This window comes from Camelina sativa, chromosome 12 (genome assembly GCF_030686135.1).
Source record: "Camelina sativa cultivar CO46 ecotype springtype chromosome 12, ASM3068613v1".
Taxonomy (NCBI): Eukaryota; Viridiplantae; Streptophyta; class Magnoliopsida; order Brassicales; family Brassicaceae; genus Camelina; species Camelina sativa.
This window is the reverse complement of record NC_141891.1, coordinates 12,906,787-12,925,126: the sequence shown is the minus strand read 5'-3', so window position 1 is coordinate 12,925,126 and position 18,340 is coordinate 12,906,787. Positions and strand designations below refer to the sequence as shown.

Sequence of the window (18,340 nt, the reverse complement as noted above, 5' to 3'; positions counted from 1 at the left end):
GTTATAGTCCATATAATAGTTTAATTTGAAGACTCGTTTATAGTCCATATATCTAAACATTTTAAAACTGGTCAAATTAAATATAGAGGGATACTTAAAAATAACACAAATTAGTTTCTTGCAAATTTAACGGATAATCGATGAACGAATATGTCACACATCTCTGAATATTTCAGTTTCATATGTCGGATTTGTAATTAATTAGGTGACATATCACATATGGTCAGTTTTCTTACGGATTTAATTCTCTGGTGTCCCTATACCAGAAATTCTTTTCTGCATCATCTCCATTTATTCTCACTACCCCCTTCTTTAATGAAATGACGAAACTATCCTCTAACAATTTCGAAAAGAAAATTGAACGTACAAGTACATCCAGTTGTACTGGATATCTCTTAAGTTGTACCTCTAGTTGTACCCATCGCATATTAGTTGTACCCGTCGCACCCTAGTTGTACCAGTTGCACCCTAGTTGTACCCCGCATAGTAGGATTCGAACTCTCGGCGCGCAGGTGCGCATGGAACTCGCAACCACTGAGCTATTGTGTTTTTCGTTGAATATTTACTGATTTAATTATATTTAATCTTTAACAACCTTTATTAAGGGTAATATTGTTTTTTTACCATTGAGGGGTTTTTGAGAAATTGTTTTGATGAATAAGGGTATTAGAGATTACTGTCCGTTTTCTTACCCCTATGTTTATCTATTGTACAAAATCTGATTTTAAATTATATTGATTTATCCAAACCTTATTAACTTATGAAGACTTACTCTGATTTATATAAGTGTGCGCTAATAAGTAGTACGGCTAATTTCGCTAAAAAGAAAAGAAGTTAAAGACTGTATCATAGTCTTTATATAATCTTAATTGTGTAAACTGAAAATTGAGTGATTTATTTTCCTTTTTCTTGTTATTATATATGATCGTATTGTACTATAAATGAAATTATACTAGTAGTATATATCGTTGAATGTGTCAAATACAATAAAACGTGCTCTAATATATGTGCGTGGCGGCATACATCTTGTAAATAAAAGTAACAAAAATAAAGACTTGATTAAAGTAACAAAAATAAGTTTATTATTATTATTAGTTTAAAACATTGAATGTGTTATTAATCAAGAAAATAAAATAAAAAGACTTAGTTATACTCTATAATTCTAACGAGTCTATTTGTTAAACAATATACTAGTTGACATGCATTACAATAATATCGCGACTCGATATTAGATATTTTATGAAGCATCGTTCAATGATGATTATACTGGTCATTATTTGTGTTATTCGCATAATAGAAATTGATTATAGATCGACTCTTATCGATAAAAATAATATTTCTTCTGTTTTAAAATATAAAATGTTTTAATTAAAATATATATATTAAAAAATAGTAATTTTTAAAAAGTTTAACAAATTATAAACAAAACTACATAATAAAAAATATAAAATTAATCTTAAAATTGCATAGAAAGTTGGAATATTTTATATTATGAAACAAAAATACTTCTCTTAATATATTATATTATGAAACAAAGAGAGTATTATATTAGAAGACAAATTTGGAGAATTTCTAACCAATTGGTGATCCTAAACAGCTCGCGCGATTGAAACATAAAAGCCAATATGCGTGTATGCATCAATTTGCATGTTATAACTTATAATATACTTTTTTTGGCGGTGTTGATAGGTTCTTCCGCTACCTCCCGCAAATGTTGCTTTTGCGGATGGTAGCGGCTGCTAGCGATTGGTGCCAATCACACAAATCGCTTCCAATCGCTTCCAATCGCTTCCAACTGCTCCCAATCGCTTCCAACTGTTCCCAATCGCTTCCAACCACTGAATTCCAAAAGCTGCTTCCCGCAAGCGTTTGCGGTTGGAAATTTTGTTTTTTTTAAACAAAAAAGTCAAAAACACGATTTTTTTTTTCCTTATATCTTCAACCTAACCATTGTACCCATAAAAGATGAGAGAAATTGAAGTACAAATTCGATTGAGGAGATTAGAATATAAACAATTACAAGAAAATAAGATTCCAATTAACAAAAAACCAAAAAATATGATGTAAAACTATTTGCACATCGCACATACGTTCCATTAAATCTAAAAAAAATATAACATTTCATTAGAAGTTTAAGAAAATAAGATTATTTGTTAAAACATTAAAACAAATTACCAATGACTCTTCTTTACTCTTTCATAATTAATTTACCTTAACCTTGTAATTCAATGTAAGGAACATATTGAGTGTGTGAGATTTAGCAGAGAAGATCTATAATCTAAAGCATAAGTTTTGTCATTTATCACATTACTTGATTAAATTTTGGATGAAAAGCCAAATGCATAAAGTAATAAGTGTTTCAATATGAAATTTATTTATTTTTGAATAATTATTTTAGTATTTTTAAATATATTTAATTATAAATCAAATTTAATAAAGTTTTTGGTGTTTTTAAACATTTAAATAATTATATATTACATTTATTATGTTTTAACCGCTAATGCAACCGTTGGTCAACCAATCGTTAAACTCCCGCAAACGCACCCATTTTAAAATGCTAAACCAGTCATTCAAAACGCTTAATAACGCTTGAAACCGCAATCGTCCGCTTCCGCAATCTCTCGCAACCGCAACCGTAAACGCTGCGTTTGAACCAATCAGGTCCAAGGCTTTGGTGGAACATGGATCTTGGCGGGCGATAGGTTCAGGATGTAATGTCTCGGTGTGGCGAGAACCGTGGATTCCGAATATTTAGCCGAGACCAGTAAATGGTCGAGGTCGGCAGTTACATCCCAATCTAATGGTCAACCATTTGATTAATCCAAGTACGAAGGAGTGGCATATGCCAATCCTAGAGGAATTTATGGATCTGACAGATATACAAATCATTTTATCTATGGAGATTAGTAAATCCTTTAAACCGGATAAACTGATCTGGCATTATACTAAATCAGGGAAATATTCGGTTAAATCTGGTTACCGGCTCGCCCGTGATTTAATAAAAGAGGTAGAATATGGGCCGACGTGCACGCCTCTTTGGGCTCAGGCTTGGAAATTTCAGGTTCCCCCAAAGATCCAACACTTTTTCTGGCAGATTGCTTCCGGCTCCCTTCCTGTGTTGGAACGCTTGGCTCATCAGGGTGTCCGGTGTGATCCTCTATGTACACGTTATGGCTCGGCGGTGGAGACTATCAATCATGCTCTTTTTGAGTGCCCCCGATCGCGTCAGATTTGGGATTTGTCCCCACTAGATATATGCATTGATGGATTCCCCTTTGGTTCTCTTTTTTCAAATCTAGATTTCCTAATTTGGCGGGCGTCGTCCCAGTCGGCTATCTCGGATATTATTTTTTGCCTACCATGGATCGTCTGGTCTATCTGGAAAGATAGGAATAAAAAAGTTTTTCAGGGTATTGAGGCAGAGCAATGTGATGTTCTTAATCAGGCAGTTACTGATAAGTTGTTATGGGAGGAAGCGAGGTCTTCCACTTCAACCCTTTCTGATCCTTTAACCTTGGAGGTCCGGATCCCCGTTCCCCGGTGCCAGATCGATGGATCTTAAAAGGCATCAGATCCTTTGGAAGGGTTAGGCTGGTGGCTGTGCAATAGTGAGGATGTAACGTTGTTACTAGGAGCACGGAGTCAGAGCCTTGGTGTGCATGCAAGGTTGCAATCAACAAGTACCTCATATGCAAAACAAATAAGCAGACAACCAAAGCAACTTAGGACTCAGAATGATAAATGTAACATAACTTAGTCTTGCAAAACTTGAAATCTTAAATGTAGCAAAACGAATCCCAAATGGCAACGACGCCAAATTGATACTAAGATTTTTGTATATCCTAGCAGGTTCAATTAACCTTATGTGTTGTAGTACTTAAGGTGTCAATCCAAATGGGATGATGCTAGCAATCAAGATGCAATCAAGTAATCACAAGTCAAGTCATATCTAAGAGTGATTTTTTTTGTCTAACAATCCTTGAATGAGAATAATGCAAAACGGAAATGAGTTACAAAACTAGAAACGAAAATGTATGACAAGAAGTAAACGTGACTAAAAATGAAATCGAGTCTAAACAAGAACTAAATAGCAAGATGCAAAACGGTCTCAGGAATGCAATATCAATCACAAGATAGAAGTCCTAAGGGTGGGAGTAATTGATGTCGGTGGAGTATCGTAGTCTACAGAGTGTTTAACATGCCACATGCAAACTATCCCTAAGCAATGGACATCATGATTTAGCTAATCCAATCTCTTGACAAAAGCTACTCAGACTCAACCACTTCCAAACCTAGCTCTAGCTAGAGAAACATGATCAAACAGGCATGACAAACAAGTTCATTCACATCAACAAACATCATAGACAACTAATCTCTTAGGCTAGGCATGTAAGTCTCTGGCACTAGTTGGTCAGACATTTCATCGAACACCTTTTGGGTGTGGAAATTTCCAAGACCTAGTTCCAATTGATCAAAGAGAAACTAGTATTTCTAACTCTATTCCAGAAGGGAATCATACAAATCAAAGCTTAAACACTCTACATCCTAAGATCCTCCACCTAGTCTATCCCATCCCCATGAACTCTAACACTACTCGGATATAGAAATCATCATCAACGATATAAACTCAGAAAACATTGAATCAAACATCATTAGATAGATAAAAATGGGAAGAACAACTTTGTAGAAGAAATCAAATGCAAAAACTGAATAAATTAAAAGATATTGGGATACAAAGTCTCAAAACGTTTAGGTGGCTATGTAAAACCTTCATGGAAAAGAACAGAAACGAGATAAAAGATGTCTTGGCAAAGACTTAACAAAATGTATATATAGTCAGACATGGAAAGTCCTAAAACATAAAATGACAAGGTAAATAGTCGGTTTTGGAATCTCCTGAAACGTGTGAGATGGAGCGTCTTCCTTCCTGACATGTTTGATCGAGTCAGTGTGCGTCGAGTGGAATGCAATCTCATCGTGCCTCGACCCAGGTGGCTCGAATGATGCGCAAGGAGGCTGGCTCGACTGGTGGTTCGACTGGTAGTTCGACTGGTAGTTCGACTGGTGGTTCGACTGGTGGCTCGACTGGTGGCTCGACTGGTGGCTCGACTGTTAGTTTGACCGGTATTTCGACTGGTAGTTTGACTGGTAGTTCGACTGGTAGTTCTACTGGTAGTTTGACTGGTGCGTTTCTAACGTCTTCTAGATACCTGAAATACTCCGAGATGCACGATGTATGCAAGGATGATGCAAGAACTACCTAAATATGCAAAGTGTATAAAAGAGGCTAGAAAATGATGCAAAACAACTAGTTATCCTAGCTAAATGCATGACAAATAGATGCTAAGGAGAGGAAAAATATAGAAATATCAACTCCCCCAAACTTATTCTTTGCTTGCCCTCAAGCAACCAATCAAGAACAAAGTATGGAAGAGAAGTGTGAAGATGGGGTCTCAGAACCTAAAACATGCTGAATAAAATAGTTAGAATCAAGGTCCTTGTTTTTAGTTCTATGATGCATGGTGAAGCAACTTTATTTCTTTAATTTACACATGCAATCCTATCAATCACTCCCTTTAACATTTATTAACAAAGAACCGTGAATCAAGCTATGCAATGTCGTCAAACTCATTTGGTTAAAGTAAAAGGTTAGAGACAAATGTGGTCTCCTTCTCAAGTGGTTTTATCAATACAGAACAAGGTTCTCTCATGAAAAGGAGTTGAGCTTAAAAGAAAGCTAAAGGTTGAAACCAACTGATACATACAAGAGCAGCGTCCTGTCTACCCAAAGGTCCCCAAGGAAACTCAGCCCTAACATTCTAACCCAGAAGTTGGTCCTATCTCTACCCTTTATCAGAAATATCATCTCAAACTCTTTACACTTAGTCTTAGGAGGAGTTCACTTCTTATCATTCTAGCGGAAAGAGAAATATTTATTATCACTATGGTTCTTTTTATTTTCTTTTAAGGACTCTAGAGATCTTAAATGTTTTTATTTTTTTTTCTTTGTCTAATCTTTTTATTTTATGTCCAGAACCAATAACTCTTTTACTTTGCTCAACCCAAATTCTTTACTAGACTTGTAAACTTTGAAAACATAAGCAAACGTGTTTCCCTTTATTCTTCACTCGTCTTTTATCTATTTATTTTTTCATTCACTTTTTTTTCCGTTGTGGAACTCCTCCGATGGTTGTGTATTAAGCATCCCATGCTTGCGATGCTGTAAAATTTCCGTTAGGTGACAATGCTACTCCCCCTCGGGTGATGGCTGCAGCATCATTACCGTGATCCTTGTCGTCTTCGGCATTCCAGGACCAGGACAAGCCAAGGTATGAGAATCCAAAGACTGCTTTCCTCTCTGGAAGTCCGGCCTTAATCCACTGTTTCAAACCAGAGTCTCCGCATGGATCTGTCAACCAAATTTTATTTGAGTTTAAGCAAAAAATACTCATATTTGGGTCGTAGGGAAATAATTCAGTTATGTTTATAATATAAACATTATACCTTCATCCCATGGATTATAAAGACAAGCGGGCAGACCAGGGGTAATACTGGACGGAGCGCAAAAATCATAGGCTATGATATTAACCCAATCCAAGCTATCTTTCATCACTTCAACAGGGTAGGTAAACTTCTTGTAGACCGGGGAGTAGTAAACGGCAGCCGTCAACAGCAAAATCGGTCGGTTGGTGAGCGAGTACTCGGCGTCAACCGCATCTCGCATTTCTCTAACTAGGTCCCCAAAGTCGTTCATCTCAGCATCACTGTTTGGGTACTCGGAGTACCGTACTCCCATGATAAATCGAGACCATGGAATCCGTAAGATCTAGCGATCCATATCCAAGAATCAATGAACATTGTGCGAAGCAGCTGTTTACTTGCCATGGACGCAAACGCAGAATTGTTTCCATTTCTTCCGCCGATCGACAAGAGGGTCTGCACCTGGTCGTTTTTTATCTTGACAGTGTCAGTGAAAGTGGAAAACATGTACTCGTGCTTTGGGGGGATATAAACTCTGTAGCTGTCAGTCGCGATATCTGCGAAGGCGCAGAAAATGTGAGTGAAGAGAGCTGAGGGAATGGTTTCGGCCGAAGTTATGGCCTCAGGGGTCTCTCCATCTGGATACCAGTACGCAGCTTTTACCACGGAGGCTGGGGTTCCCTGATTCTCATCAGAAGACATTTTTGGTCTCAAAGTCTTTTGACAAAATGCTTTCTCTAGCTGTGTTTCTTTGTTTGTTGGTGCTTTGTTGTGGTGGTGATACAAACTAAGAGGGTGCTTCCTTTCTCTACTTATATTGATTTTGGGAAGAGTTATTTTGAAATATTTAAAAGACTTTAGACAAATTTAAGTCTTGAAGTTAATTGATTTCCAAAACCAAAAGTCTTTGCTAAATGGTGTGACTGTGACACATACCATTAAGAAAGAAACTCATCCCTATTATCATGCTTGATGTATTCTTATTTAATTAACACTTGCATGTAAAGTTTTAAATGGTGGTTGAAGAGTTTAGACTATACTAGTTTTAAAAATTAGTGTCCAACTGTTTCCACGGTGATTTTAATTATTGTGAATGTCATGAATACATGCTTTTACACATACCAGATCATTAGTCTGCTATTAGGCTTTCAGCTTAGGATTTTTTCTAGTTGTCTCACTCAATGTATTAGTGCATAGTGATGGCCCCAGAAATTGATCTTACCGGGGTCAACTAAACTATAAAAAGCGATATATTTTTATAAGTATACATATATTTATAGGTATACATATTTTGTTGAGATACAGATATTATAGTTCAGTTGAGATACAATTGATAGTATAGTTTCCAGTTCTACTTCAAAATTCTATATCAAAAATTATTTACTGATCTTACCATTGTTGACGAATAAAACTCACTTAACTATCAAATTTCTAAACCTTTTCATTTTCAAATATATTCCAAAGATCATAATTTTACAATCTTATGCTTTGTTACTTAATTATATATTTATATATATGAGATTCATACATCTAGTTATTAATATAGGATATGTATAGCTCTCGAACATAACATAAAAAATTAACAGCTCACAAAAGAAAGTCTCCTGTTAATTAATAAAAAAAGAGAAAAGAAACAATTGGATAGTTGACAAAAAAAACAATGGGATGGTTGCTAAAAAAAAAAAACCCATTGGATATATGATATATCCCCTGTTTTAAAAATTGCTAGGCGCTAGTCGGGCGGTCGAGGTGGGCTTAGCGCCTAACGAGAAAATCGGAGATTAAACGGGGATTAATCGGGGACTAGTTTTAGGGTTATTTTATTAAATTAACAATAAAATAAAAATATATTGTACTTAATATATGTATAATTCTGTTTATGTTAAAAGGAAAATATCAAATAAACTATAAAGCTATAGTATTGTTTTTAAAATTATTGTAAACACAGAAAAACATTATTTTAAAAGAAAATTTTATGATTTTTGTTAAAAATTATACATTAGTTATTGTAAAACATCATAATCTCTTAAATCCTAAATAACAAAAATATATATGTTTGATTTTTATTTGGTTCTAAAAAAATTGGTATACACAAAATTAAGCGGAATTAAGCGGAAAATAATCGGACTAGACATGCATAATCGGATAATCGATGCTAGGCAGGGATTAGTCATTAATCGAGGCGGAGAGAGTGGGCCTAGCAATTTTGCGGGGCGTAATCGGTGCTAGGCGGGGATTTTTAAAACAGGGATATATCTAACAAGTCTATTTGTCTAACAATGTACATGCATGATGATATGATCACATGCATTACAATAATATTGGGATTAGACTTGATATTTAAACTATTTTAAGCTGGTCAAATCAAATTAAAGATTAGACTTAAAAATAACACAGATTACTCTTACAAAATTTTAACGGAAACTTTTAGATAGATCTGGTGAATCATTTACATAAATCGCATACAATTTATAAGTCTTGCACAAGTTTGCAAATTATAAAAGAAATCAACTAAAGTATCCTCTTATTTAGCCTTAGTCTCCACCTAAAGTAGTCCAGCCACCTAAAGTAATCCAGTCGAATTTTTTTTCTTCCTAGAGACTTGGATTCATGTCTACTATGATCAAAGATATGTAATCCAGCCAATGCTCAAGTCTTCTTTCTATGAAGACAAAATCTATCTCTGCTAAAATTAACATAACCTATTTACAAATCCGACATATGATGATATGAAACTGAAAATTCAGAGATGTGTGACCCTTGGGAGGTTTTCTAACCCCTATTGTACAAATCTGATTATAAATTAATTTTATTCAAGACCTTATATTAACTTTAAGAATTAGTCTGATTAAAATTAGTAAATTTTTATCTAAAAATGTAATGAAAATATATTTTGTAGTAGCAGATGATATACAATTGCATCAATATATTATTTTTTAAATGTGTGATTGATTTAAAGATTTTGTGTGATTTTTATTATTGAGAATGTTTATAAATGCGCTAATCAGGTAGTACTGTAGTAGTAGCAAGCACGTCGGAGTTCTCCAAAAAAAGAAGAAGTAAAAGACAATAAAAGAAACTTGATAAAGGTGTGTTTCACTTTCTTTTTCTTGGTAAAAGAAGATGATCATCTTGTACTATAAAAGAAAAGAATACTAGTAATCCTTCCGTATTTTTATTATTTTCCATTTTAGATTTTTTTTACATAAATTAAAAAAATAGAGAAATATTTTATTATATTTTTATTTAACTATTATAATTTTTTTTTTTTTTCATTTATTGAACAGTATTATCTAGATAATTTTTTACTAAAATAATATTAGAAAACAGAAACAACAACTAAATTGAAACAAAAAATTAAGCCTAGAACAACACCTATTTTAAAAGAGAGAGTATCATTTTGTCAAATACAAGAAAACGTGTGTGATTATTTTTATTGTGAATTAGATTTATAATGTGCTCTAATACATGTGGGTGGCACATCCTTGTTGTAAATAAAAATAAAAATAATAAAGACTTGATTGTAGTCTATATATCTTAATTATAATTTTCTCAACATCATAATTATAAATTTCTCAACATCAACAGTAAATAAGTTTATTATCATTCTTATTACTACTACTAGGACTCAGACCCCCAGCGATATCGCGGGAAAAGTATTTTAGAAAAAATAGTAAATAAAATTTAAAATTATACATTATAAAATCATTTGAATGTAATAAAATAGTTTGAATATATAAACATTAAACATAAACTGCTACAAAAAACACAACCATCAAAATAAAAATTTATAACAAAAAATATTATGTAGAATAGACGCAACTTTGCAAAAAAATATTGTTTAAAGTATTATAAATATAAGGTTTTTTTTGAAGAATTATGGTAAAGCTACAATTAAAAAAATAATTATGACAAAGTAATCCTAACTGAGAATATTGAACTAATGGTTGTAATGAGTAAATATAATTTTCTATTAAATAAATATAATTAAAACCAAAATAATACTCCCTCTATTTCAATATATAAGATGTTTTGGCCTCTCTTTTTTGTTTCAAAATATAAGATGTTTTGTAATTTTTCATGCAAAATTTAATATATATTTAATATTCTGTAATCATTTTTTTACAGTCTTCTTTATGATTATTTGAAAATGTTTTAATTGAAATATATATGATACTTTTTAAAAGAAAAATAAACTATCTTAATATGTGTGCATTTACCTTAAACATCCTATATTTTGAAACGGAAGAAGTATAAATTTTAAATATTAAAATAATTTATATGAAAAGTTACGATAAATAGATGCAACGCAACTATAAATTCTATATTAAGTTTTATTAAATTTTTAAAATTTTAGTTAGATTATAGAATAATGTTGAATATTAGATATTAATATTCAAATTATTTAGACTAAACATAAAAACGGAAAATTTGTTTCAACGAATGATTTGTTAGTTATTGATGAAAAAGAAAAATATATAGAAAGTTCAAAAGACATGACTATTTAGATAGACACACCTATTAGAACGAAAAGTTGTGATGAAAAATATGAATTAAATATAGTGAAAAGATACAACTCTGAAATGAACAGATACAACTGTTTGAATTTTTAAAAAAGGATAAACAATTTTCTTACAAAAAAATACTAAGCAAAGTCGCAACTGTTGTTCATATTTATTCAGATTGTTATTCTTATTTTTAAATATTAAACTATTTTTTTTAACAAAAAGTTACGACAAAAATAGACGCAACTGTAAATTCTGTATTAAGTTGTATTAAATTTCTCTATTGCTATAATCATTTCTAAAATTTTAGTTAGTTTATAGAATAACGTTGAATATTAGATATTTAATTATTTAGATTCAACATAAAATGGACTAAAAGACATTACTATTTAAATAGACACACCTATTAGACCGAAAAGTTTTGATGAAAAGTTATAAATAAAATATAGTGAAAAGACACAACTTTACAATAAACATATACAACGGTTTGAATTTAAAAAAAAATTATGAAAAGGTGCTACGAAAAATTGCAAATGTTGTGTTTGCGCTTAATTTCACCTAACCCATATAAACTGCTTTTAAATAGAGATATCTTTATTACCATATTGAGAAGTCAAATTCAAAAATTCACTATATAATCCATCTAACTCTTGAAAAAAAAACTGTAAGTATTTTCATGAAATTTTTATATTTAAAATTACTTAAAAATGTAAATTAGATTAATCATTCCAAAAATCTTTTGTTAAATCAAGAATTGGAAGAATATTTTTACTTTTAAAAGAATGAATGTCAGAGAATAATTTAGAAAGCTGTAAAAGCTGTTGATATTGAAATTTTATATTATTTTGTGTCATGGCAAAAAAAAAAGAAAACAGTTCAAAAAGACAAATATATCTAAATTTTAAAAGAGACGAATATTCGAATAAACACAACTCTACAATGAACAGTTGCAACTTTACAAAAAACCGTTACAATGAATAATCACAACTTTTTGTAAAACACACAATTTAATTTTTCTATAGATTTTTTTTTTTTTTTAAATTAGCCAAAAAGTGGTTGAAAAAACAAAATTTTTGGAGGTATTTATTCAGATTGCTATTATATATAGACATTAGATTTTTATATTTAAAATTAACTAAAAGTTGTAAATTAGATTCATCATTCCAAAAATATTTGGTTAAATCAAGAATTGGAAGAGTTTCTTTCTTTACTTTTAAAAGAATGAATACTAGAAAATAATTTAGAAAGCTGTAAAAATTGTTGATATTAACATTTTATATTATTTTGTGTCGTGGCAAAAAAATGAAAACAGTTCAAACAGATAGATTTCAAAAGATACGAATATTCGAATAAACACAACTCTACAATGAACAGTTGCAATTTTACAAAAAAATCGTTACAATGAACAATCACAACTTTTTGTAAAACATACTGTTGAAATTGTAAAACACTCTAGGTATTTTCATTAAATCGTTACAACTCACTATGTAATCTATCTAAATCTTGGAAAAACACTCTAAGTATTTTCATTAAACTTTTATATTTAAAATAAACTAAAAGATGTAAATTAGATTCATCATTCCAAAATCCTTTGTTAAATCAAGAATTAGAAGAAATTCTTGAGTTTTAAAAGAATGAATGCTAGAAAATAATTTAGAAAAATGTATAAATCGTTGAGATTTAAATTTTAGTTGATTTTGTGTCATGGCAAAAAAATGAAAACAGTTCAATCAGACAAATATATAGATTTCAAAAGATACGAATGTTCCAATCAACACAACTTTACAGTAAACAGTTGTAACTTTTTATAAATAACCGTTCTAATGATCCATTACGACTTTTCAGAAAATATTTTGGTCGCATTTATTCGGATTGTTATTATTATATAGATTAGTGTAAAATAATTAAGTCTGTTATTAATTAAGAAAATAAATAAAAAAGACTCAGTTATAAATAATATTTCTAACAAGTCTATTTGACCCTCTATAAATAGTTGTCGTTCTAGGCTTAGAATGTAAATAACCAAAAAATATAGGCTGCAAATGGTTGTACGATATGTTTTTTCTTTCTCCGATGCATATTTTTCACATAAATAAACTTTTTTTTTTGACAACACAGAAATAAACTTTATTTAGTTAACTTTGTTTACCATAATGTAAGCAAACGTTTTCATTTTTATTACAAAAAACAAGATAAGCAAACATACGACTGTTTTATTTTCATCTTACAATAACATAATCAAACATGTTTTATTCTTCACGCGTCAGTATTTATTTATTTCTTCGTTTTCACTCCCATGGTTGTCTATTAAACATCCCATGTTATCGATGCTGTATATTTACAAAATCCAGATGTAAGAGACTATACTGTTGTTTATTCGAAAGGACGCTAAAGTATCTAAATTCTTATTAAAAAAAAAAAAAAGAATATGTGAAAGTACAAAAGACAAACCTGTACGAGATAGATAGGAATCATCGTCAGCTCCAACGTTCCAAGCAAAGTAACCAAGCAGACCGTTGTCCTTGGTGTATCTCACTTTCGTCACGATGCTCTGAATGTCGTCGAACCCAATGAAAGCCGTCCGGGAGATAGAGTTATCACTCACGACTTCCGAGTCATAAAACATTTTAGTTTGCTCACCCTTATGCTTTATGAAATTACTTATCTGATTATAGTTGATGGAACCGTCAGCTGACACCGCGTCTGGGGTGGTGGCTGCAGCATCTTCACCTTGATGCTTGTCGTCTTTAAGAGTCCAGGTCCAGCCAACATATGGGAATCCAAATACTACTTTGTTCTCTGGTAATCCGGCCTTAGTCCACTGTTTCAAACCGGAGTCGCCGCATGGACCTGTCAAATTAAACAAAAAAAAATACTCATATTTGGATCGTAGGGAAATAAATCCAGTTATGTTTATTATGGTATATAGTAAACTTTACCTTTTGGGTTTGAAAAATTATACAGACCGGCGGGTGGACCAATGGTAATGGACGAACCGAAAAAATCAAAGGCAAAGATATTAACCCAATCCAAGTTTTTTTTCATCACTTCAACCGGGTAGTTAAACGTCTCGTAAACCGAGGAGTAGTATACCGCAGCTGTCAACAGCAAAGTCGGTTTGGTTGTGCGTGTGTGCTCCGCGTCAACCGCTGTTCGCAATTCCCCAACTAGGGCCCCAAAGTCTTTCATCTCAGCGTCACTGTTAGGGTACTCCCAGGCTAAATCGATACCATTGAATCCGTTTGATAAAGCGATCGAAATCAAAGAATCAATGAACAATTTCCTAGACTCTTGTTTACTTGCCATGGACGCAAACGCAGTATTGTCTGCACTTCTTCCGCCGACCGACAAGACGGTCTTCACCTGTCCGTTTTTAATCTTGACGATTTCAGTAAAGGTTGAAAATATGAGTTGGTGCGCTTGGGAGATAATAACTTTGTGGGTGGCAGCGTCGAGATCGGCGAAGGCGCAGAAAAGGTGAGTGAAGAGAGCTGAGTCAATTTTTTCGGCCGAGGTTTTGGGATCTTGTTCCGGGTTCTCTCCATCTGGGAACCAGTACGAAGCTTTTACCTCGGAGGTGGGGGCTCCCGTATACTGACCAGACATTTTTTGGTCTCGAAGTCTTTTAACGTTTAACAAAATGCTTTCTCTAGATGTGTTTCTTTGTTTGTTGTGCTTTGTAGTGGTGGTGATACAAACTAAGAATTCCCTTCTCTATTTATAGTGATCTTGGGAAGACATATTTTGAAATATTCACAAGAATAATTCAGCCAATTCAATTATTGAAGTTAATTGATTTCGAAAACCAAAAGTCTTTTGCTAAATGCTGTGACTGTGACACCAATTAAGAAAGAAGCTCATCCCTATCATCATACGTGCGGTATTCTTATTTAATTAACACTAGATATAAGTTTTATAAATTTCATACTTTTTATTTTTTGTTAAAAAATTGTATGCAGATATTTTCTTATAATTTTTGTTTTCATGCGCTAATGTTGAAAGTTAAAATTTACATAGACATCAGTTTTTGTTTTCATATTGCAATGAATATTGATGTCTTCTACATTTCGTGTACCTTTTGTTCGTTTTGCATAGTGATGATCATCTTTCCAACAATTTTTTTTTTTTAGGTTTATTTCTGCTCCTTAAGTTGTATTAGTAATTCAATTAAAATGAGTAAATGACCAACATAGTTTAATCCATCGATAATTACATTGAAGTAGAGAGCGTATTTAATATATTGTAAGTTTTGGAAATGTCATCATGCTTGCTTAGATATATTGATATGCTCAAATTAATCCCTAGAGCTACTCTCTCAAACAAGAGATCAATTGCAGTACTTAGGGGTCGAATCCACAGAGACTCAAGATCAAACACAATAGATTGTAAAGTTTTGTAAATTACGCTAAACAAGTTAAATTGAATTGAAATAAAGCAATGCAAATATTTAAATAAAAGTGATGTGAATTCAGAAAATCAAAAGAGCTAAGCCTAGGGAATTTCTCAGGAAATTATGAAATATTAAATCAGATAAATTAATTTAAGGTTCAAGCAATAAAAATCAGATCTAGAACTCTAAACTTTTGATAAATTAAATCAGTTCTCACTGCAGATAATATCTAAATTTAAAACCAGAAAATCCAAATCTCTTTGTAAAATTCCAAGTAATAAATCAGCTTTAAAAACAGGTTTAGATAAGTTCACAGAATTATTAATTCAAATCTCTTTGTAATAAACAATTCTGCTCATCAATGGTTTAATCAGGAAAACAATTATATTCTCATATCAATTTATTTCCCTAAGATAACAATTCTAGGTGATCAATCAAGAATTATTGTGAAGAACAACCAAGAATGAAGATCATAAAAGATTAAGAACCCTAAAAATATCAGATCTAATAAATCATAAAAACCCTATGAAAAACCTTAAACCTAACAAGCAAATTACTCAGACATGATCAAAGAAGAACAAATCATAATTCTGAATAACATGAATAGATATTAGAAGAATAAGAAAGAGTTTAGAAATTCTTCTCTCAATGAAGATCAGATCTCTCCCAAAAAGCTCTCAATATCTCTCTCTCAAAAACTGCTAGAAAATAACTTAAAGGGTTTGGAAAACCTAAAAACTATATATATATGTCCTAAAACACGTCAGGGACTTATGTTGCAAATATGGAAAACTTTGGGGCAACTTTTGTAAAACTTCCAATTTTTGGGTCTTGAGTCGGCAGAAAGGGGTGTCGACCGATGCTCTTAAGTGGTGTCGATCGACACTCTTGTCTTGATCCGAGATTTCTGCTCCAAAACGATCCAAATTGCTCCATTTCGCTCCTTTCATGCTAAAAACCTGTAAAGACTCAAAAACAATCTAGAAACAAATGAAAAGACACTAAAAGACTCCTTATATCATGGTTAAAAACCATAAAAACCATGATATATCAACTCCCCCAGACTTAGCCTTTGCTTGCCCTCAAGCAAAACATAAGCTTAGACCTGTGAAAGAGGTTTGAAAACAGGGAACTCACTCAATTGCAGATTATTCTTATTCACACTCTTCATTTACCTGACTCAAGAACTTACTTCTTATACTCAACCATGATTAGCATCAACATTCCTTACTCAAATCCCACAATCCTTTGGAATCTCTGAAATCTCCATTGTCATCTCATTATATAAATTAAAGCAAGTACATGTGAGTTCTTACCTTGGGTGTATCGAACAGTGGCATATGGATTCTTTTCAGGCCAAGACATTCTTCTTACATCTCCTTTCCTCTCCCTTTTCTCACTTCCTTTTTTTTTTCTTCTTTCTATTTTTTTTTTCTTAATCAAAGGTGTAAGCGAATACCGGGGTCATCGGTAATTTACCTACCCCTCACTTCCAAGCTTTGTGTGATCATTTGACTCAAGAGTAGAATAATGAGGTCACTGGTAATTTACCTACCTCTCTAAACTGATCAAAATCATCTCATCTTTTATTCTCTTTTTTTTCTGATTTTTTTAAGCACTGAAGGGAAGAGAGAGGGGAGACATACTTTGAAAAATTGCACTGTCTTGTATGGCCTGAAGAAGAAGTCTAGTCCACTGATTTCCAACCCCAAAGTAAGAGATTAAGTCCGGTTAAAAATCCTGATAAAGGTTGAGACAACGTTAGATCAATCAGATATCCATTGAATAAGGGCTTTCAGGATTGTTGATAAGGCTCATAGTCTTTCTAAGATTCAGTTTTGAGATCAAGCATAAACAAATAATCATTAGAGTGTTAGCCAAATAAGAGAAATCATTAATCAAGATCATAATTCCCAAAGACAAAAAGAAAAATTTGAAAAATTTGACTCAAACTTTATGGTTTTGACTGACACAACTGAAACTCAAAAACAGAAAACATAGTTAGTACTAACCTCCCCCAGACTTAAACAACACTGTCCCCAGTGTTATCAAGTAAGAGGAAAGCAAAAATAAAAATAAAATAAATAGAAATCAAAATCAAAAGAAAAAGAAAAACTTACCAGTGGGTTGCCTCCCACTAAGCGCTTGTTTTCAGTCATTAGCTTGACTGTGCTGGAGCTCAGGAACCTGGTGGAGCAGAACATGACATTGAAATCCTCTTCATCCATGGTGGTGTATAAGCTTTAGGTGCATGAGGTCTGCCAAGGATGTTAGGAACAGGACCAGGGCGGGATTTAGGTATGGGAGGGTATCTTTTCTTTCCTGCAAAATCATCAACAGAAGAAACAAGCGCTCTACGATAATCTCGTGGCTTGGTTAACTGCAAAACAGTTTTTATCTCTTTGAAATTCTTATTGGTGATTTGAAGAGGTTTAGGAGAAAGAGAGGTGTACCTTTGCCTTACCTGAGGGCTTTGGAGTGTGGATTGAGAGACTTTCTGTTGGGGAACAGGATTCTGACTTAGAACATCAGTTTTGGAGCTGTTCTGTCTCGGTCGTGGAGGGGTGTCGATCGATACCGTCTTGGTGGCATCGATCGACACTGAGCCTGATGCTCGTGTTGCAGAAACTTTTTCAACAGAAAAAGTCTGTCCATCAATAGTAGGAGCTCTCCTCAGCTTATCCATCTCAAAATGCATACTCAATCCATCCACATTCAGTGTTATGTGTCCCTTCTGCACATCAATGACTGCACCAGCTGTAGCCAAGAAAGACCTTCCTAAGATAAGAGGATCTTTAGGCTCTTGATCATACTTCAGCACCACAAAGTCAGTGGGAATCATGAAGTTGCCAACCTCAACTGGAATATCCTCTAAAATACCTTCAGGAGTTCTTCTGGATCTATCAGCTAGGATTAGAGAAATCTGAGTTGGCTTGAATTCTGTCATCCCAAGTCTCACAGCAAC

The 18,340-nt window shown here is 32.8% G+C and overlaps 2 protein-coding genes across 2 annotated transcripts; both read right to left on the bottom strand.

Moving 5' to 3' along the window:
- Positions 1 to 4,816: 4,816 nt before the first annotated feature.
- LOC104774053 (class V chitinase-like) lies at positions 4,817 to 7,264 on the bottom strand. The gene is made up of 2 exons (XM_087479746.1): positions 6,505 to 7,264; positions 4,817 to 6,409 (listed from the first exon to the last, which is right to left on the bottom strand). Exons 1-2 carry the CDS (start codon positions 6,794 to 6,796, stop codon positions 6,198 to 6,200), a joined length of 504 nt encoding a protein of 167 aa, XP_087335872.1. The 5' UTR covers positions 6,797 to 7,264; the 3' UTR covers positions 4,817 to 6,197.
- Positions 7,265 to 13,083: 5,819 nt separating this feature from the next.
- LOC147930462 (class V chitinase-like) lies at positions 13,084 to 14,779 on the bottom strand. The gene is made up of 3 exons (XM_087478019.1): positions 13,925 to 14,779; positions 13,437 to 13,835; positions 13,084 to 13,315 (listed from the first exon to the last, which is right to left on the bottom strand). The coding sequence occupies exons 1-3, from the start codon at positions 14,589 to 14,591 to the stop codon at positions 13,293 to 13,295; spliced, it is 1,089 nt and encodes a 362-aa protein (XP_087334145.1). The 5' UTR covers positions 14,592 to 14,779; the 3' UTR covers positions 13,084 to 13,292.
- Positions 14,780 to 18,340: the final 3,561 nt, after the last annotated feature.

Coding starts and splice junctions, on each gene's coding strand:
- LOC104774053 (XM_087479746.1), bottom strand. CDS start 6,796: ATGGGAGTACGGTACTCCGAGTACCCAAACAGTGATGCTGAGATGAAC. Junction 6,410..6,504: donor TTATAATCCATGGGATGAAG/GTATAATGTTTA, acceptor TTTGGTTGACAG/ATCCATGCGGAGACTCTGGT.
- LOC147930462 (XM_087478019.1), bottom strand. CDS start 14,591: ATGTCTGGTCAGTATACGGGAGCCCCCACCTCCGAGGTAAAAGCTTCG. Junction 13,836..13,924: donor TAATTTTTCAAACCCAAAAG/GTAAAGTTTACT, acceptor TTAATTTGACAG/GTCCATGCGGCGACTCCGGT. Junction 13,316..13,436: donor TTCCTATCTATCTCGTACAG/GTTTGTCTTTTG, acceptor GTAAATATACAG/CATCGATAACATGGGATGTT.